This window comes from Ornithodoros turicata, chromosome 8 (assembly GCF_037126465.1).
Source record: "Ornithodoros turicata isolate Travis chromosome 8, ASM3712646v1, whole genome shotgun sequence".
In the NCBI taxonomy this organism is placed as follows: Eukaryota; Metazoa; Arthropoda; class Arachnida; order Ixodida; family Argasidae; genus Ornithodoros; species Ornithodoros turicata.
In genome coordinates, this window is record NC_088208.1 from 33,004,083 (window position 1) to 33,022,839 (window position 18,757).

An 18,757-nucleotide genomic window follows, 5' to 3' on the forward strand; every position below is an offset into this window, starting at 1 on the left:
CGATACCCACAGCTCCACAGCTAGCTCACCAGCTGCAGCAACGACAATAAATGGTATGACAATAAATCGGCAATAAGAAAGCGTAACTTTCACTTTGCGACATATTAACGTAATGCAATAATTCACATAAATAAACTACTGCTCACTCCGTAGCACGCTATCACGGCATGTATCACGGGTATCACGGTAACCATTTTCAGCAAAGCAACCATGGGCAATATTTACCGCGAAATATTGAAGTAGCAAGATGGGGAAAGTGATGTACCTGCATCCGGAGAGATAATCAAAGGTTTTACTAACTTTAAAGAAAACCAGTCAGCTATGGACGCTGCTCTGGATAATATATGCGAGGATGTGCACTGTAGAAGAAAACAAGCTAAGACTTTGCTTCAGCTGATGGGTCTCGTAAGTATACACATTTTGGGAGCAAGGATGATGCATAGATTTCCTCTACGAGGCGCTCCTCGTAAAGCTCTAAAGATATAATGTACAATACTAGATACGATTTAATACAGAATAATACGTTTTATATTCACAATAAGGATACGTAAAACTTGAATAACGCGAACGATTTGGTAAAAAGCCTCGAAGAACATTATTGAGCCAATTGAGCATTTTTGTGTGAACAGTTAAAACTGATAAGTATTGCACGGACATGGGTCAACGCTCCCTGAACAAAACAGTCCTAGTATATCAAAGACAGTGTTTCCTGCAATTCTGCAATAGCGCAGGATAGGAAATGCGTAACACTGACAAAAGTCATTATGTATTGTCTTGTATTGACTACCAAATTACCTTAAAAGGCGCAGCTTCCTTCCTTCCTCATCTATCCCCGTGCTGGCTTGAGAAACTACTAGCCTATATTTTTTGTTTGTTTCACACTTGAAGTGTACTCTGAGAAACGTGGCTTTACATCACGTGCATGCACCCTCTTTATTTTTCAGCCAGAAAACAGTGGAGCATGCCAAAGCCTATACGTCTACGGCTGTTCGTCAACTGGCAAGACATGCTTAGTACAAAAGATTTTGCAGAAGCTTCAGGTAAATCTAACGGACACCCGCTAAGTCAAACGGAATGGACCGAAGTGTAGCAGGGGTTTGTCGAACTGTATGACCCACCAACAAATTCACTCCACATTCAGTTACCCCCAGTGGCGCAAAAAAACAAAAAAGAACTGTTTTCATGCTTTTCTTGGTCTCTTACATACCCTACATATACCCATAACTTCAGTCGGTACCGAACAAACCAGATTGTATCTCCCAGGACGCTGTCTCGAGCAGAACAACACTACTGCTCCAATACATAGCACTTCGCAGTACCTTTAAGTGCTTTGTGTTGTATTGCTAGTGCATATTCGTCACATAAATATTTATGCTCCTGTGTTCTAGTCAGTACACTGTGTAATACCTAACACAACAACAGTTACGGCACATAGCTACATCACACAATTTGGCACGTGGTTCTATGAAATTTAGAACACGCAGGGTTAGAACACGTGCTGTGAATTGCATTGCATTGTGCCTGCATTGTGCATAATTATGTAAACTGATATGCAGTTGTGTTGTCTGTTGCTGTCTTTTGCTTTGTTTAGCTGCATTTTGTCTTATGATGATTACGTAATTTTTTTATAACAGGTGAAGCATGCTTACGTTAACGTAGTGGCAACGTACACAGCCAGGATGCTTTTCGAAACCATTATCAATCAGCTCGCGTGCCATGTGCCCTCGGTCGAGAATGACTTTTCGAACTACGCAAGCTGTGAGAACACCCAGGAGTTCTTACGACACCTCAAAAACGTGGTGTCAGAAGACTTGGACTGCCCTTCGGCGATTTACATTGTAATTAATTTTACATTACTGCAGTTACTTATAACTAGGCCCTGACTTTTTCGGGTTTTATTTTTTGCCAAATTCGGGGGGTAAATATCGGGTGATATTTTTCGTTTGAAAATTCGTGTGTATTCGGGTTAAATCCCTTTACGGCATATTCCATCGTCAGGAATTCGGGTGTATTCGGGTGATTTTGTTTTGTTTAATAAAAATTTGTCTTAACATGGAACTAATGTTTAGCAATGTTATCAAACTTTATTTTAATGCACGCTTATGAGTGTGCCACGCGACCCGGATGTTTTCGGGTAGATTCGGGTTAAACCCGAATTTTACAGATTTCGTTCGGGGGGTAAATATCAGGCGGATACGGGTTTAACCCTAAAAAGTCAGGCCCTACTTATTGCACATCTTGTCACAGATCATCAGTAGCTCACATTTTTTGTTTTTTGCTACTTAATTTCTCCGCGTTTATTTTTCAGGGTATTGATAATTCAGAAAGGCTTCGTGATTTCGACCCCACTGTACTAGCCACATTCCTGCGCCTGCAGGAACTTGTAAGTATGTCTCTGTATGTGTATGTTAATTCTTACAAACTGGAATGTTTTTTTGTATTTGTGTTAAATGTAGCACGAGTGATGAAATGCTATTAAGATCTTTTTCCGCACTTGGCACAAGGGTTAATGTTCACGGTGGTTGATACCTTGCAGACAAAAAGGCACATATGCGTTATACTTATCTCCGAGATACTTTGGGAGAAATTCCGTTGTGGTACAGGATTTTGCGAGCCGTACTTTGTTCACTTCCCACAGTATTCACGAGGTAAGGTCCTTCAATCAATCAATTCATTAGTGTCAATGCCTGACCTGTCTTGTAATATTTTTCAGATGACCTTGTAAGGATCCTCTGCAGTTATCGACCAGATGGCTACAGCGAAGATTTCTATGCAAAGTTTTTGCACCTTCTGCTAAGTGTGTTTTATGTGATCACGTGCAACCTACGTGAGCTACAGTATGTGGTAAGTGTGCAGCATCAGTACTATTTATTTATTGAAATACAGTCAAATAGAAAACTGTACTGAAAACTGGTGGCTGTATTGAAATACAGCCATCGGTGAAATTTAACTATCAATGTATTTATTTGTACCTCAAAGGCCCTGTTGACATATTTCTGACATTGCCGGACATGTTTTAGAGCTTTGTATCTCATTGTTTTTGTTTTCACAGGCACAAGTGAATTTTAAACAGTTTTGCGCTCCAATTGATGATGGATCTGGTACGTTTATTCAGGGACTTCTAGCTGTACGTTTCGTTCCTATCATGGGTTCTAAAGATTCCATGATTTGCAGCATCGGAAAAGGACATTCATAGATTATGGCGAAATGTTGAGCCACACATGAAAAAAAGCTTACAGTCAGTTTATCTCAAAGAGGTGTCAAGGTGAAAACACTTTTGCATTGTATTTGATGCATCATTTTCATCATCCTCGAATATGCATGTATATTACAACGATACCTACAGCTCTCAACTAGAAAGGATGCAGTCGAGGGAGGGAGAACCAGGCACCTCAGCACCGAAGAAGAGCCTTGTTGAACTGCCATTTTACTCAAAATTCCTGCTGCTTGCTGCATACATGGCATCGTACAATCCTCCGAGCACTGACAGGAAATTTTTTGTCAAGGTGAGGGAATGGGCATTTCTGTTAAGGTAGGTTTCTCTCATCTGCTTAGTACATTTCAGAACCAGGGTAAGACGCCAAAGCGGAGGCCAAGTAGAGCAAAACAAAAGGTTAGGCCCCAGTTTTCTATCCTTGGCATAAATGACATGCTTGGGGATCCCCTGTTCTGCCCTAGTTTTATGTAATGTCTGTTGTTAAAGGAGCGGGGGAAATGCCTGTCCATAAAATTTTCGGTTTTGGCAGCATATTGTGCAATAACCAACGTGAACTCTCGCAAAGGAATGACACACACAGGTCACTTGTAGAGTGTACGCGATGCCTCTGATCTGTACGCACTTCAGAAGCCCTCCACTCTTTCAAAAAGTGTAAGTAGAGCCTGAAGTTTTTAAGGAAATATTTTTTTCCCAATTTGGGGCATAGAAATCAGGGAATTCAACATGTGTTCTAAATTCATGTGAATTCAGGTGGAAAAACTTCCAGTATGCTAAATTCGGGGAGAAATCAGGCTCTATTACTCAAACAAACTGTACTGGTTTGGTACGAACAGTGATGTAATTGTGTTTGCTGCCAAACAAGCTATAGCTTGTTTGGCAGCAAACACAATTATTCACACTATAGGAATGCACACTATAGTGTAGGAATGTAGTGTAGGAATGTATAGTGTAGTTATGTAGGAATGCACACTATAGTGGATGTCAACAGCTGTCCCGACGGGAGAGCCGTTCAGCCGTTGTCTCGTACCAAGTACTATGTTACTTGTGGGGTAGCCGAAATGGAGCCGCAGACAAATTTTTCATGGCTCATGGCTGCTCCCTTGCAGGCTTGATGCCATCCCAGGGCTGCTTACTACACACGAAGAAGCCGGGCCGCTGGCTACTTTTTCTCCTGACTTTCCTTTTTTTGTACATTTTATTGCACAGCGACTGTCTGATTGATCCATCCCTTTCATTGGCAATGGGGAGACTGGAGTTCTCAGACGTAGCGTGCCACAGGTCTGAATCAACGACTGGTTGTGCCTGTGACATGCTTGTTGTTGTGCTCAGTCCGAGAAAGTGACCCGCAGTGTTCAAGACTGACAACCTACGCACTGTTTCAAAGTATGAGGAAGTAAAATTACGGATGGAAGTCGCTCCAGTAGATATCGCGTAGACACTTTTTCTGTGTGTATGTGTTCGATAAGATTGCAAGCGTTGCTATCGCGCTGTTCTGTGGTTGTTTAAAGAGCAAGTACGAACTAAAAAGTATTTTATTTCGTATTATCTCCGTCGTCTCCGCTCCACGTTGGAAGACTGTTGTTAAGGGACAAAAATAATGACCTTGGTGGCTGTCCCTTTTGTATCGGGTGGACAGCTCTAGCATCATGAAGAAGCGCTCAAAAACAAGCGCGTCTTTGTGCGCTTCTTCGTGATGCTAGATTCATACCAACTCGCTCGATCCCTTAGTGCGATGCAGAATCCCAGTTTCCTTTTGTTAACGCCAATGTAGGCGTCGGTGCCGAAACGTAGCGCTTCGTCAGTGATCCTCGACATTGCGGGAGCATTGTTGCCAGACAGGTGTCAGATTGCGCAAACTGTGACATCATGCTTTTCAAAGCCAGAAAGTAGTATAACTGTATAATACTTCCGATACTTCCACGTCACATATCGAAACGGTGTTTTGGGAGAATACAATGTGAAACACGTGGGTTCCAATGGCATAAACCATGTAAGGACCTGAAGACACGAGTTTTAGTGCGCAGTCGCACTTTAGCGTTGCTTTGGAGCTGGTCTATTTGAAGCAGCGTCTGTCCTTGTTACAGGATAAATTAAAATGTCACTTGTGATCGTTACCTTCCTGCGCATGCATTTTGATGCTGTATCCCGCTTTGTTTCTAGCCCAACAACCACATTCTTGGACCTAAAATGTTTCCGCTGAGTCGCATGCTGGCAATATTTTATGCCATTGTCGACGAATCTGTGGGGCCTTCGTCCATGATTTTCGCTCAGGTAAGCTCCCAACTGTGCAGCTTGCGCTACGCTTGCATTAAATGCATTAACAATGCTTAACGCGCTTTGTTATGATGCTCAGAGTCATGGCGCAAAATACTTCAATTAAATTTGTTGCGAATTATGCATAAATGAACTTTATAACCAGCACATTCACTGCTGTGGCATCACTGCAAGCAACTTCCTCCACTCTTATTTATTTTTGCTAAGCAATCAAGCCACTGATTCATCAAAAAGAAGAAGAAGAAGAAAAAATACCTCGTGTCGTCTGCAGTAACTCGTGCTTACGTCAACGTGAAACCGAAACAAACTACAGGTCAGAGCTCACCTGAAGGTCGCATCTTGGCAGATAACGGATGTAGTAGTCTATAGTAGTACTTCTGGACGCTTGAGAGCTCTGAAATTGAGGCGCGCGCCTCGTGTCACGTGGTACACCTTCGGAGTTCGTGCGCGTTCTTTCTTACCAGGAAAAAAAAAAGAAAACGCAAGGCGTACGCTGTATGAAACAGTGTTTGTACCCGCTACCCGAAAAAGGTAGCGCAATACCGATACGCGCTACCTGAGCAAAAAGTAACGAAATCCCGATATCGTTACACGTACCTAAAAGTAGCGGAATACCGCTACCGTTACCCGTAAAAAGTAACGCGATACTTCATGCGCTACTGTTTAGGAAAGAAACAAACAGTATCGTTGATGACGTACTTCAAACGTCTTAAAATAATAAATAATAAAATAACACAATATCTCAAAATAATAAATCGACGTCCAATGGAGGTTACACGTAGGTTGCCTGAAGGCTAAAATTTTTAAAACCGTTTTTTTTACAGATTTACTAAAGCCTACTCGGTATCCTGCATATCTTTTTCTCTTCCTCTAAAGCAAATAAAGCACAAAGCAAGTCTACCGATAAAAGGCTCAACAGCTTTGTCACAAAAAGAACTCGGATTGCCCGGAACGAGAAGTTGGTAAACATACCATGGTGTGCTTTTTCAAATTGGACGTTGACTTCTTGACGCACAGATAAAGCTTTCCCACCGAGACGCATAGTAGACATCTGAACACCACGCTACTGTTTTGTACTGTAGCAGGCAACGGCCCCTCCATTGCAGCGGACAAGAAATGGCAACTGTCAAGCACCTGAGCGTACGTGGTGCAATGTCATGTGGAATGTCATGACTCATAGCTAGCGAGGACGGCTCCAGAATGGAGTGACGTCAGTTTGCAGATAACTCCGACAATGCACCAAATCTTCAAGAAGGTACATCCCAAATAGGGAACACGTGGGGGACACATCCTCTTTCTAAGATAACGGCCTCTGTGCCCTCCTTTCGGCTATTTGCACGGTCTTCCCAGAATGAGTTGTGATATCGGGCAGCTTGGTCGAAGGCAGGCAGAGTGGAGGTTTGATGATAGGTCGAAGTCGTGTTGTCGCGAACCCCAGCTCGGAAAGTAGCGGTAGCGCTCAAAGATTGCGCTACCGCAAATTTGTAGCGGAAGTACTTCTTCCGTTACCAGTTTAAAAAAGTAGCGCGATCTCTACTCCGCTACCGAAAAAAGTAACGGATACGGTAGCGCCGCTACTAGTAACAGCGCTACGTACAACACTGGTATGAAATATTTGCGGTTTCTTGACACGCTCTACAACTTTCCAATACACATCTCATCCCTAAAATAATTAAAAAGTTAACTATCTAATTGCGCCTAATTAATTAGTCAGCCATCATTAAAAACACAGGCGATTAGAACACGCGACTGCTCACAATATTCTGCGGTTTTCATTCGCTTACGACGCACCGTGTCTTTTATTTTTTTGGCTCCCGGTGCACGTTAGTCTGGACACCCTGTCAAGGCTGGGCGGTTACATCCCATTTCGCCTATTCCCATTTTGCCTAACCCGGATTATCGGATTAAAGAGGCGGGAGGGGTAACAGCCGTTAGGCGAAATGGGACTGCCGTGCAATCTCATTAGGCAAAACGGGACTGTCGGCAAGTGGGCGTTACTTACACGCTCCGACCCGATGATGACGTGTGCAAGAAATCAATGTGCTCGTCGGACAACTACCTTACGTCGTCCGAAACAAAGACCCTTTACATTTGCAAATATAAGGTGTAAATATAATGTACAAATATAACAAAAACATTTTACAAACATTTTACATAGTGACTCCTGATGGACAGCATGACGAATGAAACAAGGCTTCGAGCCCTGTTCAGTGTCACCTGAGCGATGTTAAATATGGAAAGTGGTGTCACTATAGTCGTGTTTAATTTAACTCTTTTTTTTTCTTTCGTGTTAGCGCCGCGAAGCTATAGGAGCGACGGCGAGGTGGCTATGAGCGAGATATGGCTATGTGGAGATGAGAGGTGGCTATGAGCGACGTACAGATGAGAACAGATGGAGAGAGGACAGCAGGAAGGAGTGGGGGGATAGGGGGTTAATATGCGTCTTGGGCAGACTTCAGGGGGAACTGTGCCGGTATTCGTCTCGAAAGTCTCCGGAAAACCCAGGGAAAACCTCAGACAGCACAACCGGTGGTAGGATTCGAACCCACCGCCTCCCAGTTAGCACGGCACGACCGAGCGAGACGCCTTAACCCACATTCAACCTAACTGCCGTATTTTCCGGTGTATAACGCGCGCGTTATTCGGTAAAAAGGTGCTCTGAAGAGGGCCTGCGCGTTATCTAACGGTGGGAGTTAAATACACGGAAATATTTTCCGACAGGAATTCCTTTTCTGGTCGGTGTCGTACAAATTCTAGCCTCCTCCAGGGTGTGCTGTGAATTTCTCCCAAATCACCTAGGGTCAGTTGAAAAAGCCGTCGTAGGGCGTTGGAATTAATAAAAAGTTGTGATGCTACTTAAGAATGTCATTGAGCAGTCAATAATTCAGAATGGCGAACGGGACATGATGTCGTACCTCGATGCCGTGGGACATCTAATGCATATTGAGTAGAGCTGCAAATTTGGAAGAATTTTGAAGTGCAGAAAACAAAGCTGCCCTTTTAATTTAAAAAAATGTAAATAAAAGCTATGTTTTCACTCTTGCACAGTCTATATTTGTGAACCAACAGATGAGGGAAGAAACCCTAGTGTAATATGAATTATAAATACAGACCTCATGCTTCAGTGAAACCAACAAGGTTGCATGTAAAGTTATATGAAGATTCGAAATTGACTTTTGGCAGCATGCCAGAGGACCGCCTTCTTTCTTACGTAACACGGATTAGTAGGCGAAGTGGGACTGTCTGCAGCATACATTAGGCCAAATGGGACCCCCTGCAGTTCGAGGTCGGTGAACCTGCTAAGGGATGGCGAGATAATCTGCTAAGAAGCATTAGGCAAAATGGGAATAGGCGAAATGGGAAGACACGGGCTGGGCGGGGAGGCATGCTTCAAAATGCTACGATTCTTAAATGCTTAATGCTCAAAAATGCTGGCAGACACCTTGCGATGAAACAGTAAAAGGAAATAAATCGGCGCTGTTGAACGTGAGGAACGCCGCGTGCCGCCATCCTTAAAGGTGTCTTTACCACACCACCCTTATCCGTGTATTCACACGAGCAACATTCCCCCAGAAACGGAAGATGCGAAAACTGTCATAGCTTTCTGCTGTCACGTGAGCGCTAGCACTCAACGTCGTGTCTTCAGGTACACTGCTAACCGTGGGGAATATCTTGCTACACAGCCACAAGATATTCCGTAGCAGACGACAGGAAAACACGCTGACGGTATCGTCTGCTAAGTGTCGTCTGCTAAAGGCTCAGCACGCCACTCCCGATATTCCGCACCGTGTGAATGCTCAACATAACACGAGACGGCGCTTCGGCTTTGTGAGCAGTGTTTTCGCTTTTTCTTCCACTAGAATATTCCGTGAGGATGTCCATGTGTGAATACACGGTACCTGGCTCGTGTGCGGGTGACGGTCTTGTGCAGATGACACACTTTCACTTTTTGAGGCACGGTTATTATGTCTTCCTTTGCTCTAATGATGGCCATTTTCATAACGTCCTCCTGTCACGCACGTGTTCGCTGCATTTAACTTCTCTGTCCCATTTCCAGATAAAAACGCTCGTTTCGTTACGGTTAATGGCGCAAGTAACAGCGGACGACCAACTCAGTGGACCCAAGTATAAATGCCTGGTCGGCCTCGACTTCATTCGGGAAATCTCAAGGTTTGACATCCTCACTGTTTATTGAAATTGTAAGATGGCAGGCCCTAACCACTTTTTCCTTCAGGACTGTCAACTTTGACGTGACGGGACACTTGAACGACTTCAATATATAAGAGCCCTGTGAACTCGGCTGCTTAGAAATGATTGCTTGTAAATATATATGCACATATTTTGTACGATGTGTTTCTATGTACAATAAAAAAAATGAATGCTCTCAGCAGCATAGTCATTCTTTGGCAGCAGGGTCGAGAGTCACGTTTATCAATACCTTGTACATGTATTTTTGTAGCGAAACGTAGTCCAGTCGTAGTCCTTTTGTAGGGTCCATCGACATCGACATCCATGTAGGTCCGTCTGTAACAGTTTTGGAGGGTGAAGGAAGGAGAAGGATCATGTATAGTGAGGTATAGACATTCTAGTGCACCATAGATCAGGATCGGAAGACGACCACGTGACCAGAACTTTGCCGTCAAAGATGGCCCTATACAGCCATCGCATCCAAACACGTTTGGCAGAATGCCAAAAGATACAGCTTATTTCTCCAGTGTTTTTTCTTTTTTTTTGCAATACGTATACCCCAAGGGATCATAGGGGCGCTGCATGGTACACACGGTATTCAATTTGCGAGACGGATGTCGACGTGGTAGGTAATATATCACATCTCTAGTAACGACCTCAGATCGCCAAGCCTCGAGTTGAGATACAATTATCTTCCAAATATAAAAGAAGAACGAGAGTCGGCGGTTCCTTGATGGCAATCACGCATGGCGGCGAGGCTTGGCCTCTAGGATGTCGCCACCCACGCAAGCTATCGGGCTCTGATCGAATTACAGCCGTTTTAGAGAGGCAGGTGTGGACAGGCCCCTCCCAGCCACGGGAACCGCCTATATACCTACACGGCGGTTTCCAAGAGGAATGTGCTAGGTGCTCTTGAAGCACAAGGGCAGGGCATGGTAACTTCGTGTCCAGGAAATGGCCCCGGAGCGTTAGTGGGAAATGAAACTGCTGCGTTTTCACGATGACTTAACGGTTGTGGCGGCGCTAGTGACTTGACGACTAATACTCATATGTCTGATCGGCCGATTGGTTGATATTAGAGGAACAAAAAAAGAAAAAAAAGTATCGTATACACACGCCAGCAGACAAAACCAGATGGAAAGCGTCAGGTTCAAACAGGTGTACAACAACAACAATTTTATTTAAATCGCTTCATCGCTAACAATTACTCATCACTTACGTCAGTAACAACATTGAAATACAATTTTGGTCTTTCTCTTCTTGAACACCGGCGCAGCATGACGAAATTATCGCAATTTCACGGATTTTTCCACTCATTTCCACCAACTTAATGTCCCATCTCTCGTTCCGAAATTATTTTCCCACGCATTGACCACCTCAACAAAGTTAAACGCTCCAATTGCAACACTAATTTGTTCTCCAAATCGCCCTTTTGTAACACTGCCATCGATTGGAATGACCTCCCCACTAACCTTGCACTCATCGCCGAAAACTGTACATTCCGCAAACAAATCCTCACTCTTATACAATGATTACCACTCACATCAATGTATATGTAGTGTTGTTGTTTTATTGTATTTATACTTTTTCTCAGTACGCATTCATGTTTTGTATTGTTTATTGTAACACCTTGTACACTGCTCTATCACACCTTGGAATTGCATAAAATTGTGTATAACAAACATTCCTTTCTTAATTACCACTGTATTCCCACCCCCATGTAATCTCCATTACGACCCTTGGGGTAGTATGAAATAAATATATAAATAAAATGATAATGAGTGGGGCGTTTCATCGCCCGATGATGCACGGGGAAGCATATAGTTACAAAGTTATACATGCAACACCCTTATCATAAACAAAATAGGGTTGTGTTGTATGATAGTCATTCTAAAGCAAATGTTAGAGACTCCTGCTTCGGGGAAAGGTTTGTGCAGCATAATGCGTCACCAGCTCGCGCGGCTCAGTGATGAGACTGCATGGGAGGTACCCAGGTTCGAATCCCGGTGGGATATGGGGTTTTTCTGGGTTTTCCTCAGACGCTTTAAAGGTACTGTAAAGCAGCACCGATCAAATGTCATTTAGGGTGGCTATTCGATAGTCCAAGCCACGGGGACAAAAACTGTGCAAGTTTCATTCCAATCGACGGTGCAGTTAATTAGAAAATTACAATTAAAGATTACGGGCAACACTGTACTAGGTATTCGAAATGAATCCGTACTTCTGACACATACGGCGGCAACCACATTGCATGCGTATAACATTGGGCCCAACATAACAATCCACCATAAAATCCGCCCCTGCGATCCACACAACGATCCACATCTGAGGATAAACGGATAAGCGAACTGAAACGAAATACTGAGCCGTTGAAAAAAAATGTGTCAGACGTTCAAGAAGCCAGACAGCGTCGGGACTTGTTTGTTCACAGAGAGTTTGTTCGTTCGAAAGAGGCCGCGAACAAAAGGAGCGCGCAGGTGCAGCAGAGAAGTAGGGAGAGCCCCCATCGAACAGCGGCCAGCACTGGGTTACTTCGCAAAAACAGGGGCTAACAGGTTAAACTGTTAACAGGGGTTTCAGAATGCATAGGTAAACAGGAAAACTAATAATATGGTTACTAAAATAACGAAGTTCCGATGTCACAGTGTGTAATACCAATTTTCAGTGTTGCCCGCTGTACAGGCGGTTGTTTGACACCAGGCGTCGCACCGCTCCACTACGCCGCATCTTTCATGGCAAATTAAAAATATTTATAGCGCGTTGTCGGTCGTATGGTTCCGCATATGGTATTTAGAAGCAACAAAGTCTCTAGTCACATCACCGGCATATCATGCTTGTCTACTGCTTTACAGTACCTTTAAGACATATGTGGGCACAGTTCCCTTAGAAGTCGGCCCAGGACGCACATCGTCACGTACGCGCTCGTCAATCGTGACATTGCCCACCTCTGTGAGGCCAACAACGGCGAGCCCTGTCACGAACACGATCAATAGCAGAACGATTGTAACTTTGACTAGCCGAGCTTTAGCTACAAAACCATACAAAAATGTACTTGAAAAACCCATATGACTCGCACGTACGGCAAGACCTCGCGAAATGATGAATGATTCGTCCTAGGTTTGCGGTCAGTACTTCAGTGCGAGACATTGGAATTGGAACCGGAAATGAAAGAAAAATATGGAGGTATTAGTCCCGACCCAGTCAGGAATGGCTACTCCAAAACGCGTTTCACCATCGCGAGACATTATTTTGTTGTTCTTGCACCTTTTGAATTGTAAATGAGAGAAAAAACAACAACATGGGGATGTAAGCTCCATTAAACGCGGATGCCTGCTTAAAAATTTCTTCGTGGTCTTCTGGTATATAATCTTTCGGCCATTAGTGCAATTTACATCAGAAGCTGTGGTCGTGTTTCGCAAATTTTTATCAATTTATAGTTTTACTCGATTTACGCCGTGTCCAGTTGATCGAAGTGAACGGGAGACTAGTGCTTTGTAAATCATCGCGTTCAAATTCTAGATCTCAGTTTCTCGCTTCGTCCCCAGTTGCATCGTGGTTCTAACAATTAAGGTATATATATTAAAAAACAGTTCCCCAGTGATGCCAAATAAGAGTCGTCCGCACCAATCACCATTCGGGCTTGTCTTTTGGCTGCACAGCGATTGGTCTGCCCATGTTTGATGGAACGTGAACACCAAACCAGTCGCGCTTCCATTAATGCCTATCCAAGGATCGCTTTCCTGACGAAGATTATATCAGAATTCAACGAAGTTGTTCTTGCGTGTGGCTTTCGCCTTTTCGAGCAATACCTTTGCTCCGCGAAAGGGACCATCTATCGGCTGATAAAAGTATGGCACGGCCTTGCTTCGGCAATAAATGTCTGCGCGGTATTTCCGAAGATGCTGACCCTCGGGACGACCCCATCTCTGTTGGAGGGCGACCTATGACCCACCCTCGGAGTGCCGTGCTGGGGGAGACGCGTGCCATAAGTGGGAGGTCGTGACCCTTATGAGTCTCTGGCGTCTGCCTGCCCAAGCCCACAGGAGGGACGTCAAGACCTTTCTACAGGCTCACGTCACTTCGCCATGTTTCTGTAACAGTTCCAACAATGAAAAGCTCGAACGATAATAGCCTTCACAGTGAAGGTGACCTCAACTTGAGCCAGGGCAAGTCATTGACGTCGTAATGACAGTCGTATAAGACGATGTTTGAAGTCTCTGTGTCCGCTAGCAGTTGGTTATCTAGGTGTTCCATAGCGGCATGTACAGCACACGAGTCAACAGCTAATTTGAAGTGCTCTATTCACTGAATTGAAGCGCAAGCAAGAATGCCAGAAGAGTGCGATCCTAGGCAACCTAGGCAGGCAGACCGCTCGTCTACCCAATGTACTCCCCCTCCCCACACACACATTAAAGGATAAGCAATTACATTTAGTACCTTAGAGCTTCTAGTACTCTATAGATCGCGATTACTCCCCACTTTCTTGTCCCCTAGCCCTGTAATTTACTCCACAGAACTGCAAATTGTCCCTGAAGTTCGCACAACACAATACATTTAGTCCCGAGAGGGAGTAATGATTGTGGCAATACATCTAGTCCTCAAAGTGACTAAAACTACTAATTTTCTTCTTTTTTTTTGTCAGCGTGTACACATTTCGGAAACATTGCCAAGTAGTTTACTTCATCTCTCTCTCTGTTTGTATTTCATATTCGTTTCTGAGTTTTCTTCACTTTTCCTTTCGTAACTGCAATAGAGCTGATTAAATGACATCATCCTTCTATAGAGGGCACTAGCTTCGAAAAAGTGAAATCGCTGTCATGATATATATAGGTCCCTCGAAGTTTGGTTCCGGTTTTCTTTCGCTGCCATTTGCTATTTAGAGGTCTGTCAACGCTGAAAACATGGAAATTACTTGAATATGGTACAAATAATATTCGCACAATACAATAACGTTGAAACACCAACTGTAGGGTGAATGCGATGTGCGTGAAGCTGGACAGTCACAACCTGAGGGACCTACATTATGGCGGCCAATTTGCTAACGACAGTGGCGCTCTCTTGCGGATGACGTCGTGCGAATAAATACGTCGATATCCTGGAGTTGTGCTGTCTGAGGTTTTCCCTGGGTTTTCCGAAGACTTTCCAGACGAATGTCGGCGCAGTTCCCCCTGAAGTCGGCCCAGGACGCATACTAACCCCCTTGTCCCCCACTCCTTCCTGCTGTCCTCTTTCCATCTGTCCACGTCTGTACGCCGCTCACGTAGCCACAGTTGCTGCGCGGCGCTAACACGAAACTAAGAAAAACACACATACCCCCTTGTCGGAAATGTGACCAGTACGGTTGCCACATCCTGTACGTCCATTGCCCAAAATAAGAACATCGGCGCGCAAATTGAACAATCTTCACCATTCACTCTTCCGCTCATGACAGATCTTCGGCAGACACAATCACCTGTCCGGCAGGCATGCAAGATGATGATGGTCGGTCTCCGAAGGAACGCATGCCACGAGCCGTGTCACGGCAAAGGTCAGGTTGATCCGCCCCCGCTCGCGTCAGGCTCGCGGCGGTCCAGCCTACGTGGAAACACAACGCTCTCCGCACCTTCTCGGAAAAAGTACAAATATGCCCGAGAAAATTGGCTTCACCGACGTCCGGTTCGGAGGACCGCCTTTGTGGTGCTTTATTGCCAGGCCCCCAAAAGCTCGGCTCGCTTTTGTTTCCCGCTTAGCTTTTTTGTTTTTTCTTTTCGGCGAACACTGTTCCATGAACTGGGATTCCGGTGCTGATTTTGCCCAGGTCTTGTTGATGAGCCCCGAACGGTTGCTCGCGTGTGTTCGGAAGGTTTCATTCTCGCCATTAGCGTCCGTCCGTCCGTTATCTATTTATTTATTTTTGCTCCAAGTGGGTTTTTGCGTGATGTAGGCTGTTCCGTTATTGCGGTGAGAATGTAACACGATCTGCGTCTCCTGTTTCCGCCGTCTCATAGCCAGCTCACGGGTGGTATTTTATGCGCGTTATTGGACGCAGGCTAATTGATGGATGCGGTCACTTTTTTCTTCTTCTTCTTCTTTTTTTTTTTTTTGCCGGGAATGTCGGAATGCGCCATGACTTTGAAAAATGAAGCTCTAAAGGGAGGACTCGAAACGCGGATTAGCGTGTCCGGCGTCTCTGATGCCCTCCGGTTCCGTCTGGCTGTGAGAGAGGAGCTGCTAATGCGTTTTCTCTTTAGCCCTAGTGAGGCAATCACTCGGTGCTAGTGACTATTCCCACGGTGCTTTAGTTGGGTAGAAGAAATATGCCAACTTGACTCGAAAGCTTATTGCTTCTACGAAGGGGCAGCACAGCCAGCGTCATGGTACAAAGACAGGGTTGTTGTTATTTTTGGCGTCCGAGTTCGTCGAGGGCCCGAGGACCTCTACAGGGCCCGAGAGCACCACGCCGCGACCAGGACACACAAACTCATGCGTGGGTGTCCACGTTTTCCTCAACACTAGCGTCCTCCGTGTAGGGTGGTGTCACCCTTTGCACAAGCGATCATCGCCTTTTTGACGGTAGCGGTCACAACGCTTAAATGCTGTGTCCTGCTTCCATCAACTCCTTCAAACTCCATCTACTTATTTATTCAGTTCCTACGTGTAGTGAACAACTTTCTCCGCCATTTTGTCGCCAAAATGCGCTTTGGTGACAAAATGGCTGATATGGTAGCAGACGACGCGGTTGCCTTCACCCTGGCCTGGACAGTATCAGATACCTCCCTGCTGGTGCTTCTCGTAACTAAAGCTATCCGTTCCACGCATCCGGGCCTACAATCTGATCTATCACTGATTGCTTGACCTCAGCACACCTAATCAGGACATCAACTTGTGACTCCTGCTCGAGCTTTGTTATATGTGAACTACAACATTTTTTTTTTATATTCCTCTATAGAATGCTATTGTTGCTTGTGGGGCTTTCGTAAAATTTAGAGTGAGCATTATCACTCATACAAAGCGAGCGTTATCATTTTAGGTTTGCGAGTGTAGCTAATAACAGCGCAGTGTGAATGGCTTTTGCGGCGTCGGCGGCGTGGGACCTCTAATTCTCCGGCGTGCATTTGAAAGCAGCATTTCGTCAACATCTTTCACAGGGTACATCCGGTCTGTCTACTCACGCGCCCATCACAAAATAATGGCTGCATTATCTACGGCGTGATCTCGATCTGACCTTGACTCCGGGGCAGCGGCGGAGCTTTTCGTCTTTTTTACTTGGTTTCGCTTTGACACCACCGCCCTCTCATTGGCCGGACATGCCCACGTGCCTGGCACGCGCCGCTCGCGATAAATGAATCTTACCTGTCGAAAGAAAGACGCGCCCACTTGCTTTCACTTCCCGCCCAGCATGGGACGCATTTCGTATTTTGAATGATGCGACGAATTCGTATAATCGACAAATCGCATAATTGGTATATCTAATCAATGCAATATGCGTAAGACCAAGTTACAAGACAGGACGTGAAGTGTGACCAGGTGCACTGCTGCGGGCGACCACTGGCGTCAGAATTAAGAAATATGAAAAACTATTTCAATACTCTTGCAGGGCGGCACAGATGTCGACGAAGGTAGCCTTCGACGATTGCCGTGATGACGGCGGTGGTGTACTTTACCTCTTGCATGGTGGCATTCTGCTCGGGGTGATCGTTTGTAACAGTGGTTTATCCAGAATCCCGTGCACGGAGGGGTGCTGAAAAAAAATGGGGGGGGGGGTCATTATTATAGTTACGTCATTACAGCTTAACATATCACTACCGACATGTGTCTAAAGTTGAAATCGCAAGGGTACCCCCTGTAGGGGGTACACAGGTGAAAACGTTAGGGGGTGCCACTGAACATTTGGGGGGGGGTGTTAGGGGGGGTCTGGATAAGTCACTGGTTTGTAATGCGCACGGATCGTGGGGCAGCTTCACAGGGAGCTGTGTCGACAATTCTTTCAAGGCGCATGATGGTAACCCATAGATAACACACTCTGTGCAGAGGATTCGAACTCTGGTCTCCTTTGGACGCGACAACACTGACACGAACGGCAGCTGTCATCCGGGGTGACGTCGGAAGGCGTCCGTCGCTGGGATCCTGCTTGAGGTGCAACCTGGTGACCCGAACGGCAGAGGACATCTATAGCAACCTGCAGGTGACCAGTTTGACCTCTGCAGGCGCTTCCTTCCACTCATATGCACTCATTATGGTTCTACGATAAATATCAGCTCATCGAGTGAAGACAACACCTGCAAGCCACAGGCAGCCATAATATCTGACGACCATATATGACAAAGGGCTATCTGCCCTTGTCATGGTAACAGAGGAGGACGAGCGGCGACAGCCGGAGAGCATTCGACCGCCGTCTTATTCGACCGTCGGCACCCGGCCAACCAGGCTATACAAACGGTACCAGCGACTACATACCGGCAAACTGAGTCTAGAGACTAGCAAGGACTTCAAAATCGACATGACAGGTCAAAGTGAAACCAGCTATAACATCCCGGTTTCCTCCAACATGTCCTACCATTCAGCACTCGACCCGACTTCCTGGCCTAGGTCCCCGCTGTTTTGCATGTTGTGCGAAATAAATGTGAAAGAGGTTGAAAGACATTCCTGCATTCGAAGACGTCGCTGCAGGCGTCCTCCGTGTCACAGGGCGACAAGATTGTTTTGTGGATTTTTGTCGTTTAACAGTTTTGGGAGAGTCAATTTGGAAGAACACACTCTGGTTTGGTGGGCCATGACATCTTCGGGATGCTCAGATTTATGGCGTCCAGATGCTTGGTTAGACTCGTGGGGGAACAGTCCACGTTGAGAAACACGACACCTCGACGCGACTGTGTTTGTGTCCTCCGGGTTGTTCTTGGCACCCCGCGGCGCGACCAGTGCTGCTGCTTTCGGGTCGTTCGGACCGTGTACATTAACCAGAGGCCGTGTTGTAGAATAGGATTCTGTTTTAAGTTCCAGAACTTGAGGGTCGTCTTCGCAATGATGCGTTGAAAGAAGTTTTCTTTTTTGTTGTGTTGTTATTGTTTCTTTTTTTTACGTAAAAATACCAGCTGTGTT

The 18,757-nt window shown here is 45.3% G+C and overlaps 1 protein-coding gene across 2 annotated transcripts; it reads left to right on the top strand.

The window, feature by feature from the left end:
• Positions 1 to 222: 222 nt before the first annotated feature.
• On the top strand, positions 223 to 9,875 carry LOC135366155 (origin recognition complex subunit 5-like). Of its 2 annotated transcripts, none has more exons than XR_010414105.1 (13): positions 223 to 405; positions 945 to 1,040; positions 1,635 to 1,838; positions 2,309 to 2,383; positions 2,537 to 2,648; positions 2,714 to 2,844; positions 3,053 to 3,101; positions 3,175 to 3,265; positions 3,347 to 3,506; positions 3,566 to 3,613; positions 5,378 to 5,488; positions 9,352 to 9,445; positions 9,549 to 9,617. XR_010414105.1 is itself a non-coding variant. In XM_064598812.1 (13 exons), exons 1-13 carry the CDS (start codon positions 322 to 324, stop codon positions 9,772 to 9,774), a joined length of 1,323 nt encoding a protein of 440 aa, XP_064454882.1. In that variant the 5' UTR covers positions 223 to 321; the 3' UTR covers positions 9,775 to 9,875. The 2 variants fall into 2 exon arrangements, 1 of the variants encoding a protein (XP_064454882.1); XM_064598812.1 differs by lacking the exon at positions 9,352 to 9,445 and adding an exon at positions 9,726 to 9,875 and having other exon boundaries at positions 9,549 to 9,661.
• The last annotated feature ends 8,882 nt before the right edge of the window (positions 9,876 to 18,757 follow it).

What these genes read in the sequence shown, in the direction of transcription:
- LOC135366155 (XM_064598812.1), top strand. Translation starts at nt 322, where the DNA reads ATGGACGCTGCTCTGGATAATATATGCGAGGATGTGCACTGTAGAAGA. An exon ending in GCCCTTCGGCGATTTACATT is followed by an intron (nt 1,839 to 2,308) that starts GTAATTAATTTT and finishes TTTATTTTTCAG; the next exon opens with GGTATTGATAATTCAGAAAG. An exon ending in TACGTGAGCTACAGTATGTG is followed by an intron (nt 2,845 to 3,052) that starts GTAAGTGTGCAG and finishes TTGTTTTCACAG; the next exon opens with GCACAAGTGAATTTTAAACA.